General features: G+C 31.4%; 3 protein-coding genes across 7 annotated transcripts in view; 2 read left to right on the forward strand and 1 right to left on the reverse strand.

Annotated features, from left to right (window-relative positions):
• The window catches only part of LOC129809664 (cryptochrome-1), an 18,767-nt gene extending 9,837 nt beyond the window's left edge, over positions 1-8,930 (forward strand). For both annotated transcript variants that reach the window (XM_055859686.1, XM_055859687.1), the window contains one exon: positions 873-8,930. In XM_055859686.1, the coding sequence (XP_055715661.1) occupies positions 873-2,024 (1,152 nt within the window). In that variant the 3' untranslated portion in view covers positions 2,025-8,930. The remainder of the gene's footprint in view (positions 1-872) is intronic.
• Positions 1-20,628, forward strand: part of LOC129809694 (cdc42 homolog) — a 155,826-nt gene that overhangs the window by 112,503 nt on the left and 22,695 nt on the right. The window lies entirely within an intron of this gene.
• The window catches only part of LOC129809688 (phosphatidylinositol transfer protein alpha isoform), a 23,710-nt gene continuing 9,347 nt past the window's right edge, over positions 6,266-20,628 (reverse strand). The window contains exons 5-7 of one of the 2 annotated variants that reach the window (XM_055859714.1): positions 19,211-19,288; positions 15,296-15,585; positions 6,266-12,016 (exon numbers count right to left, since the gene is read on the reverse strand). In XM_055859714.1, coding sequence (XP_055715689.1) covers positions 11,878-12,016; positions 15,296-15,585; positions 19,211-19,288 — 507 coding nt within the window. In that variant the 3' untranslated portion in view covers positions 6,266-11,877. Of the gene's footprint in view, positions 12,017-15,295; positions 15,586-19,210; positions 19,289-19,610; positions 19,689-20,628 lie in introns of both variants that reach the window. The other variant, XM_055859713.1, reaches the window with a different exon arrangement.

Here is a 20,628-nt window from a genome sequence, read left to right on the forward strand (position 1 = left end):
TCCGTAAATATCGTAAATAACGACACTTATCGACAAACTTTTGTATATCGTAGATCGCCAATATTTGTAAAGATCGACACTGATGGGGAATTTTCAAAAGGATCGCTGCCTTGTCAGCCGATCTTCATTTAAGAATATTCCGATTTTTAATCTTTTGTTGATCGTCAATATTTGTAAAGATTGATACGATAGTAAATCTTCAAAAAGATCGCTGTCGATCAAATTAGGAGCTCAGAGCAAAAAAACGCTATTTTAATAGGGAAATGCATACCACTTAGAGTTTTTTTTGCTCCGAGCGCCTCAAATGATCTTTAGCTAAGATTGATACCGATTTGCAACCTTTCGTAAATGTCGACGCTCATCGACAATCTTTTATAGAAATATTGTTAATCGCTAATATTGTAATGATCGACACCACTGATAAATCTTCAAAACGATCGCTGCCGTGAAGCCGATCTTTAGTGAAGATTGATGCTATTTTTCAAATGTTAAAAAATTTCAACGTTTATCAGCAATCATTTTATAAGGATCCTTGATCGTCAATCTTTGTAAAACCGACATAGATCGCTAACAATTTATAAAAATATCGGCATCGTTGCTCAGTATTTTGCAAAAATCGACTCCAATTGCTATAAAGATCAACGCCGGTTTCTCATAAAAATCAATACCAATTGCCGATATTTATGAACTTTTCTGAAGTTTGATGCTAAATTAGTAAAAATCAATGCAAATTATGCCTCTTTTGCATAAAATCAGTAAACAAAAAAGCCACTTGTCTGCCCCTTGGTTCAATGTGAAGAGCTATAATTAGACTGAGAAGCATGGAAAGATAGCAGAGAAATATGATGAGAAAATCACATTTAATTTTCCAGTACATTTCTGATGTTGTGGGAAAACCTCTTCGTCCGGTACCCAATCCTGACTGGACTAATGTGCGTTTTCCGCAAATCCCGTCCAATCTGGCAACAGAACTGAATCTCTGGGAAACTATTCCTCATCCTGAGGATTTTGGAGTATTCCCTGAACCGGAAAGGTCTCTCAAACATCTCGAATGGATTGGTGGAGAGACTCAAGCTCTGCAGAAGCTCAAAGATCGCCTGAATGTAGAAGCTGAGGCTTTTCAGAAGGGCATTTACTTGCCCAATCAGGCTTCTCCGGATCTCCTGGGTCCTCCATCTTCCCTAAGTGCTTACTTGCGCTTCGGCTGCCTCTCTGTGCGTAGATTTTACTGGGATTTGCATGATTTGTTCAATTCCACGAATCCAGGAGCTAATCTTGGCGAAGCTCCTCATATTACCAGCCAATTGATTTGGAGAGAATATTTTTACACGATGAGTGTGAAAAATCCCAAATACGCTCAGATGAAAGAGAATATTATTTGCTTGAACATCCCTTGGGAGAAGAATCCCAACGCAGCAACGATTGAAGCCTGGAAGAAGGGACTTACAGGATTCCCTCTTGTCGATGCAGCTATGAGACAACTTCTGGCCGAAGGATGGCTTCATCATACCCTACGGAACACTGTGGCAGGATTTCTGACCAGAGGCGTTCTCTGGATCAGTTGGGAAGTTGGTCTAGAGCACTTTCTGAAGTACCTTTTGGATGCCGATTGGTCTGTTTGTGCTGGAAATTGGATGTGGGTATCTTCGTCGGCTTTTGAACAACTCTTGGACACTTCAAAGTGCTGCTGTCCAGTTGCCATGGCCAATCGACTGGATCCCACCGGAGAATACGTAAAAAGATACATTCCTGAACTAAAAAATCTACCTCAGGAATTTATCCATGAGCCCTGGAAGATGCCCATGGAATTGCAAGAGAAACTCAAGTGCATCATTGGAGTGAACTATCCAGCTCCAATTGTGAATCTCAAGGAAGCAAGTGACCGCAATTTGGAAGCCATGCAACGCCTCAGGGATTCTCTGATTGCCAGAGGAGCCCCAAAAGACGGACCACCCCATTGCAGACCGTCCAATAATGCTGAGATTTTAGCTTTTTTCAGGGTACCGCACCCGGAAATGCCCTAATTTGTATGCTGTTGAGATATGTCCCAAAGGACTTTGTTTTGGGTACAATTTTATTAAAAAAAAACTTTGCCGTTTGAAGAATTGATAATTGGGAATGTGAACAAAAAAATATCTTTAGTCGATGTTCAACTGACTTTAAAGACTTAAAAAGGAAATTCAGATACGTGAAAATATCATAAGAAAATTTATAGTAATACATTTTCATAGGATTAAAAAAACATGATTGAAAAAACGTTACTCAATGGTCCATGTCCTTTCAATTAATCGTGGTTAATTTAAATTTAATGAAAATTTAACTTTTCAGAACATTTAAAGTACATTTGACCTCCACTAGTGGCGCTGAAATCAAAATTAGGAATGTTATGCGTCTTGGAGGCCAATGGTGAACTAAAATGACAATTGTGGTTCAAATGAAAATTAATAAAATAAATTTTTGAACAACTTAAAGGAACATATTTTCTAATAACACATTTGAAAATTAAAGAACAGCATTTCTGCAACTAAAATATCTTAAGTTGAAAAATTAGAAAATGAGGTTATGTTAGAAAAAAACCCCAAAATAAAATTTAACAATTATTATCAATGTTGAAAATTTCTGCAATAAAATACGAGATTAATGTGACAAGTTTACCACTGAAGAAATGAACAAAAACGTTACTCTACACTGAGAAAAAAAGAGGCTACGATTAAATTTTTTTCGTCATAACTTTAACACTTTTTAGGTGTAAAAATATATCAACATTTTTTAATGTTAATTTTACAGCTTTTGAAGGTAAAATCAACATGAAAAAAGGGTAACTTTAACCCATAATACACCTAAAAAGCATAATATTTACACAGATTTCGGATCAATACTGCAGGGTAAAATTAACAATTCCGGAATCTTATTTTAACTTTTTCGGATTTCTCTCAGTGTAGGGTAAATTAAGCTAATTCAAAATCTGTTCTAAATGGAAATTTTTAGCTATTCCAAATGGAAACGTCATTGTTTTCATGACAAATACAGTACTAAATTATTATATTTATATATTTTCTATAGCACAGTTTCATTATTTAGTTAATTTTGCTCCAAATAAAGAGAAAATCTATTCATATTCACAAATTTTAATTTGTTAATTTTTCAGAAAAATTAAAAGTGTACCTTTTCACCATCGAATTTTTCATGGATCGACCATATGTTTTCTAATGAAAAACAAAAATGTGATTGTTCTTTATTCGTTTTTTTAAATTTATGTAATATTTATGGCAAAATTTGTGAAATTATGTATTAATTTTTATTGTTAACAGTGCGTGGGGTTTTCAAATGAAATAATTACCTATTTCGTGAACAAAAAGGGTTTTTCTGAAGTGTCTGCAAATGGTTCAAATGGAAACACCGGAAAAGTGATTTTTTTTAAAGGGATTTTGTTATTATATTCGATGGGAAAGGAGAAAAGACTAGAAATAAGAACAAATCCTACACTCAAGAGCAACTGAACAGGGTTTTGGAAGTTTTCCGTCGCGGTTTCACTTAGACTGTTTGTCTCCAATTAGAAACTTTCCCTTGTCTCCATTTGGATTAATTTGTTTCCAATAGAAGCATTTTGCACTCGTGTATTTTTCTTGTATTTAAGAAGTTTTCAAATTCCAATGAATTTTCATTAAACAGAACACATTCTAGAAGAGTTAAGAAGCAAATTTATGTAATTCTCCTCAGAAAAAAATTGAACTTATGCTGAACCTTCTGTCAAAGTTAAAGCGTCTGGAAATGGTTTTGAATTAGGACATTTACCTTGACTACATTTTTTTCAATGGTAAATGTTTTTCAAGTGTTTTATTAAATTAATTTTCTTTTAATTACCCACGTAGAACTTTCAGAAATTCCAGATATTATTTACTTAAGAGGTTATCTGTTAATCAGAAAGCGGTTCCGAATATAACCTCAATCATTCATTTACTTTTTCTTTTAAAAGTATCTCCATTTTCAACAAAAAAATCGATAATTTTGAGATGAATATTTGAAGTGTAAAGCAAAGTTGCCTTTACATCTGAACTATATTGACTTTAGTAATTTTAAAAATTGATAGTAAAATTTAGTATGTTTCACTTGTTAGACCACATTTTACTTCTTTCAGCTTTTCTGCTTTTCAAAAGAATATTATTATCAGTTCAAAAATGACTTTAATATTATGAACCTCATACTTTGGTTATTTAATCAGGATGATGTTTTGCATTTTAACTCTTTCGTCTCTTTTGGGACTCTGAGTACCCAAAGCAACATATATGAATATTCAGTGAAAAACAATGTTTTTTTTTTAATTATTCAGAACTGAGAAAAATTCAATTCTTGTGAATGATTACAAACTATAAGGATGTCCAAATGTAAAATATTTTTTTGTAGGACCTCAATTAATTCCTGAGCTTAGATATTTTTGATTAAAAAATGATGAAATAGTTTAAAAACTATGAGCAAATTTCTTTAATTTTAATTTTACCGGCGGTTAATTTTACCCTCAAAAAGGTGTAAAATTAACATTAAAAAATGTTGATATATTTTTACACCTAAAAAGTGTTAAAGTTATGAGGAAAAAATGTTAATCGCACCCTCTTTTTTTCTCAGTGCATAAATTTTTCTAGTGTGTAGGAGCCAAAAGTCTCTCAGAAAAAATAAAAGAAATTCACAATATTCGAAGGCATGAACGTTCGAAGGGAGCATACACGGTAAAAAATTTCGGCACGTATTTGTTCCAAAAATTAGCTCGTCCACGGACCCCATAATTTTTGGCATAATCTTGTTCATTTCATGAGACTCAAAAAGATACCCAATATTAGTAACGAATTTGTTCCAAATTGTAGCTCGTCCACGGACACGATAATTTTTGGAACAAATTTGTACCTTCTAGGAGGAACAAAGAGATACCCAATATTAGTAACGAATTTGTTCCAAAAAATAACTCTCGTCTAGTATAAAATCGTTTCCCTCCTCTCACACTCAGTCACTCGTCACCGAAGTGAAGAGGATGCCAAATCTGTGGCAATTTTCGTGCTACATGGTTTTACTTTCTTAATTCGAGATTCCCTTCCTCTCCTGCCAGCACTCGCATATGATTTCGTCATGCACGCGTTTGTATAAAACACTCTTAAGTTGATTCTTATTTGATGTTCCTTATGAACTTTCGCCACCGAAATCCATCTCGACTGAAGTATAGGCCTTAACTGTAAGACGAAATCACTTACACGGATTTGTTCCCGACAATGGGAACAAAAAGATTCCCCATATGAGTAAAAATTTGGTTCCAAAAATTACCTCGTCCACGGAAACCGAAAATTTTTGGAACAAATATGTTACAGATGTAGGAATAATATTGTTATAAAAAATATGTACGAATTAGTTCCTGACAGTGGGAACAAAACAGTCGAGTGCAACAAATTCTGTTCCAAATTTCGGGAACAAATTTGTATAAAACGAAATCAACTCAAATTTATAGACATTCCACTGTATCAAAACGGTTCCAAAAGAAAACTCTAACAAAATTGTAACTGTATTTTGTAACGAAACTGTAAAGAAAACCTTTTGGAACAAACAAATATCTTCTCTAGGTACAAATTGATTCTAAAAAAATGTGTTCCAAGGAAAACTTGTTCCAATATTTTGGTCAGTGTCTAAAAGTTTTTACCGTGTACTTTCTCTTATAAAGAGATACTGATGTGAAATTAATTATCTCGATGGGGAATTCCAAATCGTCGAAAAAAATCGATTCCGATTACCGACAATTTCCGGACTCCTCGAGAAAATTAGATAATGAGGTCCATTAATAAATTAATAAAATATTTAAGGATGGGTTTTGTGTATTTGTCAGCACCAACAAAATTGTTTTACTCGAATGCCATATGCAATTGCAGCGTATTTTTAGAGGTTACTGGAAAATGCTCTTTTTTTCAGGTTATATTCAACATAACCTCTTCATTTCGAAACTCCGAATTCTGTGGTTTTTCGATGTGTTATTAGAAAATTCCATTTCAAGAATCAAAAAATGACTAAATTAGTTCACTGTTCAGAAATTGCACTAAATAAGTCGATGGCACTTGAAAACTTTGCAGAAAAAGTTACATTACGAACTGTAAATAGAATAAAGATAGAAATAACTTTTTCATACCAAATATCGCAGAAAGAAATGTTTACAAGAAGAACATTGTCAAGCCGTAGCACAAAGGTTATTGAAATAAAAAAAATTGTGAAGGAATTAAGCAAAACAACCCTCTTTTATTCACCTTCAATAATTTATTTGTTTTTTATACACATACTGAACAAGTTTTAATTGATTAGTTTAATTTTTTTTTTTTTTTTAATATTTTCTTTTGTCTCAAATATCTGGACTTCTCTCTCAGACATCTCACCTCTGGTTTGTCTTTGCGTGTTTTGTGAACTTTTATTTTTCTTTCTTTTTTTGAAGAGGGCGAATAAAGAAAATTTTCTAATTTTGCTAAACATGTTCCACCTGCTGTTCTATTACTCCCATTTTCAATCACCAGGGGAAAAATATATAGTAAAAGGGACCACCCAATAAATTGGAGGGTTTATTATTAATTCAAATTCCAGATCAAAATGAAGGTGCGAGAGGACAAAAAATCCCCTTTTAATTGAAAGAATTGCTAAGCTTAAAGAAGAAAATATTTTAGGAATTACAACAAGAATCATTCTCACACTTCCATACGCCCATATTCTCTGTTTTTTTCTTTTGAAATAAACATAGTTTCTCCCACTTTTTTTTTCAATAAAAATAATTCCTACTAATGCTATTGACTTAAATCAAGAATAGTTTTTTTTCTCCTATTATCCTCTCTGTTATTTTCCTCTGTAACACCAGAGAATTCATTGTATTTACTAATCATGTTTTTTTTCTACTATCTTTAAAACCTCTTTAATATAACCATTATTATCCACATTAAATATTTCACACTATTGCTGGAAAAATGACGCTCTTCTGCTGAATAATTTTTCTTTCTCCTGTGAAGTTTACGTGAAAATATCTAAATACGAATCAGGAAGGATTTTTTATCGCAAATATTTTTCTTTTCTTTTTAAATACAATTTTCTAAATTATAGTTTATATTTTTTTTTCATAGAAATTAGCTGTGCTCTGTGGTATTTTTTTCATTCACTCTAAAATAGTTTCTGTTAATATTTTTTTTGTTAGTTCTGAAATGCATTTAGGTGGTTTCTCGATGACGAAAAAGAAGACTTATTTTTTCTTTGCTTGATTAATGTTAGTATCTTGCGACTCGTACGCTTTACTGCAACTCCTTTAAATTCCATATTTTGCAAAAAAAAAAAAAAATAGTATTGAACCTTCGGTATAAGCCCCGCCCAAAAATCTTTTAAGACACGTCTCTTTAGAGAAATATGACAAATGATGGAAAACATTTCGTGTTTTTTTAAAGATATTTTGTTGCTATACCATTTGCAGTAAAATAGTATTGAAATTTCGACAGAAGCCCCGCCCATCGATACTTTAGGACACGCCCCTTTAGATAATTGTGACAAATGGAAGAAAATATTTAATTTTATTAAGATTTTTTTACTACGCCATTTGCAGAAAAGTAGTATTGAAGTTCCTACAGAAGCCCCGCCCATTAATACTTTAGGACACGCCTCTTCAGGGAATTATGACAAATGAAAGAAAATATTTAAGTTTATAAAGATTTTTTGTTACTACGCCATTTGCAGTAAAATTGTATTGAAGTTCCTACAGAAGCCCAGCCCATCAATATTTTAGGACACGCCTCTTTAGAGAATTGTGACAAATGGAAGTAAGTATTTCCAAATTGGATCAAGGGCTGGCGTAGTGCGTATAGATAGGGAACTCAACGGTGAAGATGTGGATTTCAAGTCACCTTACAATGAAAAACAGTTCTTTAATCTTGCCCCAGGACCGAAAGCTCTGGGCAAGATTGAAGAAGTGATTTTCTTTGTGGTGACTTGAAATCCACTGGCCATCACTAAAGAGTACCCTATCTGCAAATATTTTCTAAATTTTGAAGATTTCTTGTAACTTCGTCATTGACAGTAAAATAGTACTGAGCTTCTGCATAGGCCACGCTCAAAAATATTTTAGGACACGCCTCTTTAAAGAACTGTGGCAAATGGTAGTAAATATTTCCAAATTAGATGAAGTACTGGCGTAGTGCGTACAGATAGGTGATTTTCCGGTGATGACCAGTGGATTTCAAGTCACCTCAGAAAGAAAAACCCTTCTTCAATTTTACCAAAAGACCGAAAGCTCTGGGCAAGATTGAAGAAGTATTTCCCTTTGTAAGGTGACTTCACTGGCCATCACCGGAGAAGCCCCTATCTGTATATAATTCCTAGATTTTGAAGATTTCCTGTTACTACACCATTTGTAGAAAAATAGTATTGAAGCTCTTATTTAAGCCCCGCCCATAAATATTTTAGGACGTACCTCTTTATAGAATTATGACCAACTGAAGTAAATATTTCTTAAATTCTTTTTCTTAAAGTTTATTTTTCTTTGTAACTGTGCCATATTTGAGTAAAGTTTCTTTAGCTGATTGAGTTTAAACATTAGCCACTGATAAAATTTAAACCACGCCCCCCATGCAACTTTTATTTAAAACGAACGAGAGGGATATCGATTTCATATTTATCTATATCAGGGCTTTTAAAACTAAATTCTCTTTAAAGCACAGAAGTAAGAAAGCAAAGTATTCAATAAGGTAGGTTTGATGATGTCCGCTGCCGTCTTAGCACGACTGACCAACCTTCAGAAGAAAACGATGGAAACGCTTTTCCAGGAGGATAAGAAAAGGTTTACTATCATGAGTTTATTCCATTTAATAAACCCAAAAAGTCTTAAAAATCCGTAAATAAAATTATTTATAGATTTGATAAGACCTTTTGAAAATAGTCCATGACAGAAACTCCTTGGCACAAACTTTTTGCAAATAACTCTAAAAAGAAAACTTTCTTTTCAGATTACACTCCTTTCGGTAGAATAAATTATCAAATCCATAATTCACGATTTTTATTGCATTTCTAATAATTCTTGGTTGTTTTTACGAAGAAGCTGGTACTATTTCAATGCTCCTAAGTTCTGTTCGTTGTTCTGTATTATTTATTCTTAAAGGCATTTTCTTTCTCTTAAGGCAATTGAGAGAAGTAGTGGATTTTTTCATGGAATATTCTGTGAAAATTGAAAGGAAAATTTGGGGTAAAAAGCACATTTTTCGCGGCACCTTACTGATTTATCACCGGTTTAAATTCATATAGAATTGTTGAGAATTTCAAGACCTTTCAAACGAATCCAGTTTTAATTAAATCGAGTGAGAAATATACGTTCTATAGCGGTTTTACTTCCTTTTTTTGATAGTAAGCCATTCAATTTCACAGCGCGTGAAGATTGTTAAAGGCAAATTTCGTGACATTTCAAAAGTTTTCAAATGAAAAGTTATTTTTAGTGTTTTAAATGGAAAATGTTGTTCTTACTAAAGCAATTCTCATGATTATTGTTTTCGTAATTCGTAAGAATTATTAAATTTGTGAAAAAAAAATTTAAACGGTATTGAAATACACTTTCAACGAGTGTTTCCCATTATGAAAAATTATATTTTCTTATTTATTTAATACACTTTATTTATTGCACAAATCCAAAAGCATTTTAAACTACCGTAGATGCGATTGAATTTGCACCCCTTTTTTCTTAAATTCCAGTAATTAGGAATGGTCTTAATCGATCCGATTTACAGGGGATCAAGAAATTATGCACATGCTAGAATTACAGGAAGTTCCGCTTTCAAAGAAATTCTCTGGACCGAAAAAAAACGCCACGAATCCACTTAAGTGACACAGTAAAATTGCATACCCACGGGAAAAGTTTTTGGATTAAATTACGGAAACCCCGTGATGTGTGCGAAATATTTTAAGCGTCAATTGCTCATAAGAAATATATTTCAAATTTACCGCGAGAAAAATATTTGCATACATTTAGGGGCAATTCAAAAATTATTTTTATGAATGAGCTCCCAAAAGTAGGCAATTTACATCAAGTTCTTTCAATCCGTATTCACTTAAGCCGGAACTCTCTGTATGCAAATACACTTATGCATCTTTGTTTACCATTAGGAGCTAGTTTGTGAAATCATTTTTGAAATACCCCTATATGTATGCATTTTTTTTGAGGCGGTAGGGGAAAGTGCTCTTCTGTCGAACGTTCATGCCTTCGAATAATGTGATTTTTTTTTATTTTTCGCAAGACACTTACACATAATTATCAATAATTGACAATAAGCTAACTAATATTTAATAGAAATGTGTAAGTCTATTACGAAGGATAAAAGAAAATTCACATTATTCTAAGGTATAAACTTTCGAACTAAGGTATGAACTTTCGACTTGAAATTCGTAACTTATGAACAGTTGGCGCTGAAAAAAGCCCAAGAATTGTCGCTAACAATATTTTGGATATTTTACGGCGTTTCTATAACTTTCAAAAGAAATCTCCTGAGGGTATGCAAAATTTCTGTATGCAGTGCCATTTCGCTTTCTTTTTCTTAGTTCCGAAAAAGTGCATAATCTTGGGACTCCCTCTGTTATGTCCAATCGGTCCAATCAGTAAAGACCATCCTTAAAGAAAGTTTACTAAAGATATATAGATAGATTGTATAGGGAGCATGGTACGATCTGTGGGCTGCAAACATCTAGGCTCTATTTGAGCAAAATCTTCCTTATCTACGGTATACAAAGGACGAGTTCATGTCCTAGAAGAAATGGGCGTGAGTGGGCGTGGCCTATTTTCTGCATAAAGTGATCTTTTCACTCTAATGCACAATTGTAAGTCTCATTTTAGCTTGGGTGATTCAATAATATTTAAAAAGAGAAAACTCAGAATTTTCACCGCAAAGTGATCACTCCTGCTAAAAGGGGCGTGGCCTAAAATTATCCATAGTCGGAACTTGTACCAAAGGTCCAATATAACCTCAATGCAAAATATGAAATAAAAAAGAATGTACAGTACAGTTAAGTCAGTTCAATTTTTTTTTCTATAAAGACTCTTGGCAAGGAAACCCCAAAATTGCCGTGCAATCTTCTCCCCAACTTTTCACCCCCTCCCAGCGAAAAAGGAAACCCATAAAAATTCACCACTAATTTGTCAATAAAATGTCATTTTTTTTCTAATTATTGTTCTATGCAATATATTTTTGTTTTAATAATTACTTTCTCGTTACATTAGCCATCTACCTTGACGTATTTTTTTTTTTGTCTCAATAATTGCTATTTTATATTTACCAGAAAAAAATTTATGATTTTCACTGAGTTTCACTGTAATTTTCTGCTCTAAACACGCATTATTATTTTTTTTTCTTTAATTTACTGCAAGATTTTCCCTCTCTGACTATTTTGTAGTGTTTATTTTAGTCTATTAAATATTGGTTCTGGAAACTGAAAACCAAGGTTTTTCTTTCTCCGAAAAAAAAAGAATTGAGGACGTGAAAAGAAGGAAAAAATAGTAGAGCTTTTCTCAAGAAAACAACAAAAAAAACTTTGTTCATTCTTTCTGACTCTCCCGAAATTTGTCACTGAACTAATCTTGTATCTTTCAAGATTTCAATATTATAGTTTAATTATTATTTTTCTTTTCATCTATCAGCCTGTAGAACTAATTAACAATTATAGTTTTTCTTCTCATTTTGTTGTGTTAAATGTTAATACAATTTTTTTTTCATTTAATTTGAATTCTCCATTAATTTTGCAGCAAGATTGTTTTCTTTTTGTTTTTTTTCTCATTTTTTTTTTACTATGGAAATTTGTTAATCATCTCACCGAATTTCCTTCTTCTGTACAATGGGCTGCGACCGTTTAATCTGTCTCAGCTTTCATGCCCCGAACTTCCCCAAGGTGACGCTGTTTGTCCAGTTCCTCTTTGGTTTTATCCTCAATGGCACGAATATCCTCCATTGTCAATCCGTGCCAGCGATCCATCCAGCAGAATACTTGTCTGCAAACATTATTCCCCATAACAAATCAATAAACTTTACTCAATAATGCGTAATCACTATTTAAATATCTTTATCAAGATGATTAATTCATCAGACAAAATTATCACTGGGCTTTTTACAACTTTCAAATCGTCATGCTTTATTAATTTCGATGACTGTCGAAAAATTTTCCAAGGTGGACAAATTCCATCCAGATTAGAGGGAGAATTTCCACATACACACCACAACCTAAAATATCAACGTTAATCCAACGAAAAATATTCATGGAATATAAAACTGAGCTAATAAAGGAGAGTTTGTTTGACTTTTGCAGCTAAGCGCTCTCTTAGAAAAAATACAACAAATGGTAATGAAGGAAGTGATAAAAGATTTTTTTTCAGTTCAACACTCTTGTTCGGAAGTTTGTAATTTGGCTAAGAAAATAAATTACAAGAGAAGCATATTTCCAAGAGATGCTGTGTATACGTGATCGGGAAAGTCTTGTAATTCAGGCAAGTAAACAAATTTCTAAAAGTTTTTATATTCTTCAGAAGTATACAGACTTGGTTAAACAATATTACACAAGATAGAGTCTATTAATCTCTCGATACGGGAAGGAATAAAAGTTAAATTTCCAAAATTAAGCATGATTTTAATATATTGTCTATCAAATGTATAAACCAGTGAGCCGAGACACAAACCAAAGAACCATAAAAACGGTCCTTAAATATTTTGCTATCCAACTTAATTATTGGTTTAAATTATATAAAAATACTAAAGTAAGAATTACTAAAGTAAGAAATGAAACAATATTTTTCCTGTTAAATATAAAATGACCAGTGATAAGCCCAGATAAGCTTATGGTAGCTGAGATTCTTTATAGCAACCTCGAAGTCGTTGCAACTCGGAATACGTGCCAAATTAATTGTGAGTTGAATTTTGAGGGTAAAGAATCGTATCGAGCAAACTGCTCTTGACGGAAAAAAGGGATTATATTTGCTCGACACGATTATTTACGGCTCCGGTAGGGGAAAGTACTCTCCATTCGAACGTTCATGCCTTCGAATAATGTAGATTTTCTTTTATTTTTCCTAAAAGACTTACACATTTCTATTAATTATTAGTTAGCTTATCGTCAATTATTGATAATTACATGATAATTATGTATAAATGGCTTATGGAAGATAAAAGAAATTCACATTATTCGAAGGCATGGACGTTCGAAGGGAGAGTACTTTCCCCTACACCTTTAAAATCAGGAAAATTTCATGAAGTTGAAATTGGAATCCCTTTCTTTCTCAGACATTTTCCAAATGTCTGTCTTATTCTTTATGGCGCTGACACACCTTTTCAATTTAGTAAAATCCAATCGATTGAAATTTTACCTATTACTTTTTTTTAAATTGAAATTAGATGTAAGATTTCTCTCTTTTAAATGCAAATCCAAATTGAAATTGAAAATGAAATTTCAAATTGTATTTGACAGAAAGAGACAACTGTATCTAATTTCAATTTAAAAGAGTAAGAGGTAAAATTTTAATCGATTGAAATTGACTAAATTGAAAAGGTGTTCCAGCGCCATTAGCACTCTTCTTCTTCTTTTAAACATCACTCCAAATTCAATTTAGTCCAATCGAATTTGGAGTGCGAAAGAATGAGATAACATATGCAAAACGTGCGAGAAAGAAAAGGATGTGAAAATATTATTTTATGAAATTTTCCTGATCTAAAAGGTGTGCTGAACTGAAGCCAATACCCCCAAAATTCGACTCACAATCGAATTTTCACGTATTCCGAGTTGTAAGCCTTCCAACTTGTCTGTAAAGAATCTCAGCTACCATAAGCTTATCTGGGTTTATCACTGGTCATTTTCTATTCTAAATACTTTGAGCACAGAAGACTAAGAAAAGAAAGTATCTCTCGGTACAATAAACTGAATGTTTGGAAAGTGACATAGTGATATTTTCACATGTGATAAAAACGTGATAAAATGCATCACCTTTTTCCGAAAAAATCCGAAGGTACGGAAGGCGCATCCACTGTGGGAGAGGCGGCTTATAATGGATTTAGCATATTGCTATATGATTGAATTGTAATACACAACTAAATGTCTTGATACAACGATTAAAAAACAAATACGATTAATAATATCCCGTTAAGTCCAATTGGTTTTATGATAATTCTTTTGTTATAGAAAAGAATAAACGCTTTTTATTACAATTTTTCAAGATTGTTCCAACATTTGCTTTAAGAAATAATAAATTTCACAGTAAAAATACATAGTAACTTTTATGGCATGTGTCTTTGCTAACTGTTCAAATTCTGCCTTATTAATTACTCACTCGCACTATTTTTTGATTAAAGAGATTTTTTTCATCCTATACTTGACTATTTTTTTATTTGAATCAAAGATTTGCGTTAAGATATATGATATTATGATTTCTTTTTTTAAATTGTTATCCTAAATGAAATAAAATTTGTTTTTTGTTTATTGTTTGATAACCTTATTCACACATTCACATTTAATACACGAGCATAAAGGAGAAGGATAATTGTGTACGGTAATAATCGTTTAGCTTTTCTTAATCAAAAAAAAAATTAAAGTAAAGACACAAACCTTAATTTTAGCTTTTATAGTTTATAGTTTAAAGGAATTTGCTGTATAATCCTGGAACAAAAGGAGACTTTGGCCACAACTCTAAGATCAATCTAAAGATCACGATTAAAAATTTAAATTTTTGCTATAAAATATATTTTAAAAATTAATATGTTGAACATGAGATATTTAAGAAATGTAATTATCTTTGAAACAGATATTATTTTTTTTATCTTTATTTCGAATTTGAACTCCGCACTAAAGATATTGGTTCCTTAAATTGGTATATTGTTAAAAAAATTCATAAAATTTAAATATAATCGCGTTTATAGCACCTTGGATCTGAACCAGTTTCTTCGAAAATATATTTTTATTCTTGTTGCTTGTAAGATAATTAATAGTTTTTACAGATATGACAGTCTATGCATTTCAATCTTTACTGAATGGTTTCCGTATCTATGTTTTTTATTTGAAGATGACGATTTGTCGGTTGGATCAGCAACTGTGCTATCAGTATTTATTATAAATTACTACGCAGCATGCGATAAATTTTTGTTTGCAAGAAATGCAGATACAAAGGATATGCATATAGCAATTGGTTATCTTATCGACGAATTCTTGAAAGTTGTAAAAAATCAATTTTGCAGAGTGCAAAAAAAAAACTTTGCACTTTGCAATTTTTTTTGCAAAGTATTAAACTCACCGATGGAAAGTTGTAAAGAGTCGTCGCTCGGACTTTTGGATGAAATTCTCTATCCGTGACTGAAGTCCAAACCATTTGAACTCGCACGTGACCAATTTATAGCACGTCATCACAGGATCGACCTTCTTCATCCAGTCGGGACCCACGAGCGGTCCACGCCCAGTCTTCTCCGACTTGAATTTTGTAGGATCCTCAGACGGCTTATAATCTGCCGATGATACAGGATCATTGGCAATGTCAATGTGCACAACATCACGGATTTTCAGCTTTTCCGGTGGCAATTCATGAACCTGTACCAACACATTGGTAGAGAAAGAAAATCCCTCAGAATAACATTCACCCACAATCAATCTCCATTTTAGTGCAAAAGAGATTATTTCCTGACACTTCTCACGCCAATTATCACTTCAAATCTCATTGAAATTCAATCATTCAATGGGAAAAGTCAATCTCTGTATCACATTTTAACAGCAATATGACTCATTTTCAGGTTCAATTGACTTTTAAAACTATCTCTGCTATCTTGTGGTTGAAGAAACCATGATACATAAAATATTCATATTGATTTTTTACGGCTCATTTTCTGGCACCAAAGATCAATTTAATGCAGAGGTTATTTCTCATAAAGATGGTGTTATTTGTGGGTAAACTTTGGCAATTTCTCAGAAGGAAAGAAACAACAACATGAGGATAAAATCTTTAGTGTTTCCAGTAAATCATGTAGCAGTGTTTTACAGCAAATTAATATGAATGTTTTACTTAAAATCTTTCCGCATGAAAAACTGCGTAAAACATCGGATGGAATCATTGGAATTACAAAAGGGTGCTTCATACAAATTGATACAAGAATAGTGATGAAATTGTGATTTAAGAGATTCATAGGTCAGGCTAGAATTCATTTCTTCTATAGCACTCTTATCTAATGTTAATTAAAATTAATTGACCGCTCAATTCTTAGATAAATCTTTAAGGTTTTGATCTTTAAATACATAATATTTTTTTAATAAAAATCTATAATTAAATTTAATTACATTTAAAACTTGATTTAGGACTCAAAATTTGATTTTTTTTTAAATCAACGCTACAATATTTAAACGTTTTAAGCTCTCTTTAAAAAAGAAAGAGCGACGAAGAAAAGAGCAACGTTTGAAGTATAACGTTAGATTATTTGAAATGTGAGGTTATTTTGGTCCTAACCTCAAATGCCAAATTGAATTTCTAAAACTAAAATTTCTTAAAAATTTCTAATAAACTTTAATTATCAACTTGGTTTCCTAAAAATTTTAAAGAATTTTAAAACTATAAATCCTGAAGTATAAGAATTTATCAAGTATGAGCTGAGATTCTTTACAATCTCATTTTTTTTAGGGTTAATTTAAAATCCATTTAATATATAAGATTTTGGAATAAATAGGGTTCCTTAGGAAGAACTAATTTATTGATCTACTTAAAACGTTACTTTTCTGAGCTTTAGACAAAGAAATTTAATTGTTAATTGAAATTTAAAGCTTAAACCGTTCATGGTCAAATGTCTGGTCAAAAAATATAAATAATCTAATTCACTAATTGCGCTAATATACTAAAATATTTGAAGATTAGAACCTCACGTTTTTGGAATAAATATATACTTAATTAACACTTAAAATCACATCGAAATTTTCTTATTAGTGAGAGTAATTTCTTATTAGTCAGATAAATTTTGAAATTAGAAGTATATTCGAAGTATGACTGATATATTATGAATATAACCTAACATTATAAAATAATTTTCTAGCTGTATAATAAAAGTAAGTTTATTAAGCTTAATGTTGAAAATTTGTTAGGAAGATTATTTGTAATGTAAGTTTATAGGTCATACTTCATATACTCAAGTTCTTCAAATATGAACAATACAATATTTTCAAAAATTCGCGTGAAATGCACTTAACCTAAATTAAGAAAAATAATTTCAGAGAATTTATTATTACATAATTTATTGCTAAATAAATATAATTTGTTGAAGAAGTTTACACAATACAATAATATAGAGAAAACATTAGAGAAAAATGGTTCTTTTCTTGGTTTCTTTTCAAACTCCACGCAAGACTTTCTTCACATAACCTCAAATTCCACATTTTGAATTCAACCGTTTCATTCGTATTTAAGGAGTTCATATTAAAGAACCTTGACTGTACAAACATTAATGAGAAAAATGTTTGAAATTATTCATTCAATCATTTTCAATCGATTGTCCCACTCGGTGTCGCGGGCAAGTCCGAAATCTAATGGTAAAAATTAAGAAATAGGTTATAAATAAATGAAATGGTCCAGTCATACCGTAAGAACATATTCGAAATGATAAAATATCCAGACATGGGTTTATAATTCGCCAAAAAGCAATTATTTCCAACGACTTTAAAATGGAATATAAATAGATCGTTTTGAAGGTTTTATTTATTACAAAAATTATGCAAATTCTAACCTTATAAACCTTTAAATCGATTAGCGAAATTAGAGAAAAAGTTGCTAATTTTTTTTTAATTTGTGTTTGAAATCATAACGCGAAATAGTGGATTTTGTAGATTAATGGTTTTAATAATTATTGTAACATTTTAAAAATAATTATCTTCCTAATTTAAAAATTTAAAGGTTATGTAATTACCATCACAACTTTACTTAAAAAATTAACTCTTCCACAATTTACTTTATTGGTTTCTTTAAAAACCAAATAAGTAATACAATTGCAATTTGTGATAAATAGATCTTATTTTATTTCATGTCTTTTAGATCCACAGATCTTTTCTTAAGACCTTCACTAGGTTTCGAGTTGCGACCTTCCCGTACAATAAATGACCAAAAGCTTACAGTTTACATTTTATTAATTCTTCATGTAATTGTTTTCCCAATTCTTTTTAGTTTTTGGGGTATTATTTTTTAAGTGGTCTTTTGTAAGTTTTTCCTACAAAAATTCAAATATTCATTTTGGGGTTAAGCTGAACATAACCTAAAATTTCAAAAATAAGAAGATGGGGCTTGATTTATTTTTCCACTACCCAGTGAGTACCAAATGCTGCCCGATTCCAATTCAGCTGAAAACATATGTATTTGAAGCTGAATTCTGCTAACTTTAAAACGAAACTCGCGAGACAGTGCCATTTCCATAAAATTTGGTTAGCATTTTTTGTTCGAGAACAGCTGACCGATTAGCATATTTTTGCTGATCAACTCAACAAAAATATGCTAAAAACGCTGCTCTTCTTAGCTAACTGTGCACACTGGGTAGTGGCGCTAGCGGTACCTTTTTAAAATAACGTCAACGGTCAAAATGATATTTCCTCCAAAAGAAAATCAATTTTAGAGCCTTCATGAATTCTTATTAAATGAAACACCCTCTATCAAAAAACAACAGAGATTGAGTGATAAAATTAGCATGAGAAACCCCTAAAAATGTCTCTAGGAGAAAAAATCTATAGAAAACAATTCTCTTTAGTCAATAGACACAATAGCACAATTTCTTGAAAGAAAAAGAAATCCTCAAACGAATGGACGATAACATAAAAAAGGAAATAATAAAAACAGTAAGAAGCCAATGAAGCCACAATGAAAAACAAGAAATTTCCCAAACAAGAAGTAATTGAGACAAACAAGTGCTTTTTGTATGGGTATGTTTTTTCCTTCTCAATTTTGATACTGATATATGTATTTTATCAAAATAAAGAAGAATATCTGGTTTAGAGTAAAAATTAAAGAAAAAATCTTGGACAACTTAAAAGATGTTATTAGCAGCAAAAAAAGAAGAATCTCAGAAAAATGTTTGTGTTAGTTTCAAAGTAACAAGAAAATAATTATCCAAGTTCAAAGGAAATTTTTTTTCTGAAGATATAGAGAAAGTACAATAGAGGTGAATGTTCATATCCTCCTTTGAATGAAACTTACATTGTGCTGATTACCCACGTCTCCAACATGGAGTGACTCGATGCAAATCACAAAGTTCTCTTTCATATATCCAGGATTCTGCATTTTCCGCATATATTTTGTTTTTTATCCACAATTTTCATTATATTCGATTTTTTTTTGTTTTTGCATTGACACATACGATAGCACAGAAAAAAAGAACACAAAAAATAACACGCACACAAGAAAAATTCACAGAATTTTCATGATGTTGATGTTGGAAAAAATCAATGTCCAATTGATTTTTTTTTCAATAATTTTTTTTGTAGGTGTTTTTGATTGGTTTTTTTTTATATATCACATTGTGGCGAAGCGTGCAACAGTCAAAAAAGAAAGAAAAAAAGAAACTTTTATGAACATCTGCGTTGATTATCTCACTTACATTATCATTGGGATCTAGTCCGGGCAAGTGAAAGGATTCAATCAAAATTTCAAAGTCCTTCTTCATAAATTTTGGATTCTACAAGTGTGGCATTTTTTGGTGAAGGATCAAGCATATTTGAAGAGGATAAATGGGTTCAAAAGGATTTTCATCAAGAAAGAAAAATAGTTGATTAAATAAATATTCTAAATACTAAATAATAATAAAAAATAGATAGGCCCTTATTCTACCATTGAGAGGAATTTGCTTTTCACTTGACCTATTTGCAAAGTTTTAATTTTTACAAAGTGCAAAATTTTATAAGCAAGCTCTTTTTATTAAGTTTTTACTCCGGAACACTTTTAGGTAAGAAAAATTTCATAAAATCAAAATTCATATTCTTAAATGTCTTAAACATTTTTACCTCAGTCTTTGACAATCAAAATTGAATTAAACTAAATTGAATTTGTTATGATGTTCAAAAGAAGAAGAAGAAAAGTACGAAAGAAAGAAAGAAAGAAAGAAAGAAAGAAAGAAAAGGGATATACATACATATAAAAGAGGTTTGAGAGAGAAAAAGACCTGAATTTTTATTTAATGAAATTTTCCTGTTCTAAAAAATTTTCCGGAGTTAGAAAAAGTTAAATTCAATAAGACTTTAGATTTAACAATACATTTTGCAAAGTTTATAAAAAAAATTATTGCACAAGAATGCTTCAATTTAAAATTAGACAATTAACATAAAACTTAATGGCTCCAGCTCACCTTTTAGATCAGGAAAATTTCATAAAGTCAAAATTTATATCCTTTTCTTACTTAAAAGTTTTGCATGCGTCTGTCCTACTCTTTCATAATCTTCTTCTTCTTTTGAGCATCACATTCAATTAAATTTAGTTCAGTCGAATTTCAGATTGAAAGAGTGAGATAGACTTATACAAATCTTTTGAAAGAGAAAGGGACGTGAATTTTGATTTTATAAATTTATACCGACCTAAAAGGTGTGTCGAAGGCATAAAAACTCTTTTCTATAAAATGTTTT

The sequence above is a fragment of the Phlebotomus papatasi genome, chromosome 1 (assembly GCF_024763615.1).
Source record: "Phlebotomus papatasi isolate M1 chromosome 1, Ppap_2.1, whole genome shotgun sequence".
Lineage (NCBI taxonomy): Eukaryota > Metazoa > Arthropoda > Insecta > Diptera > Psychodidae > Phlebotomus > Phlebotomus papatasi.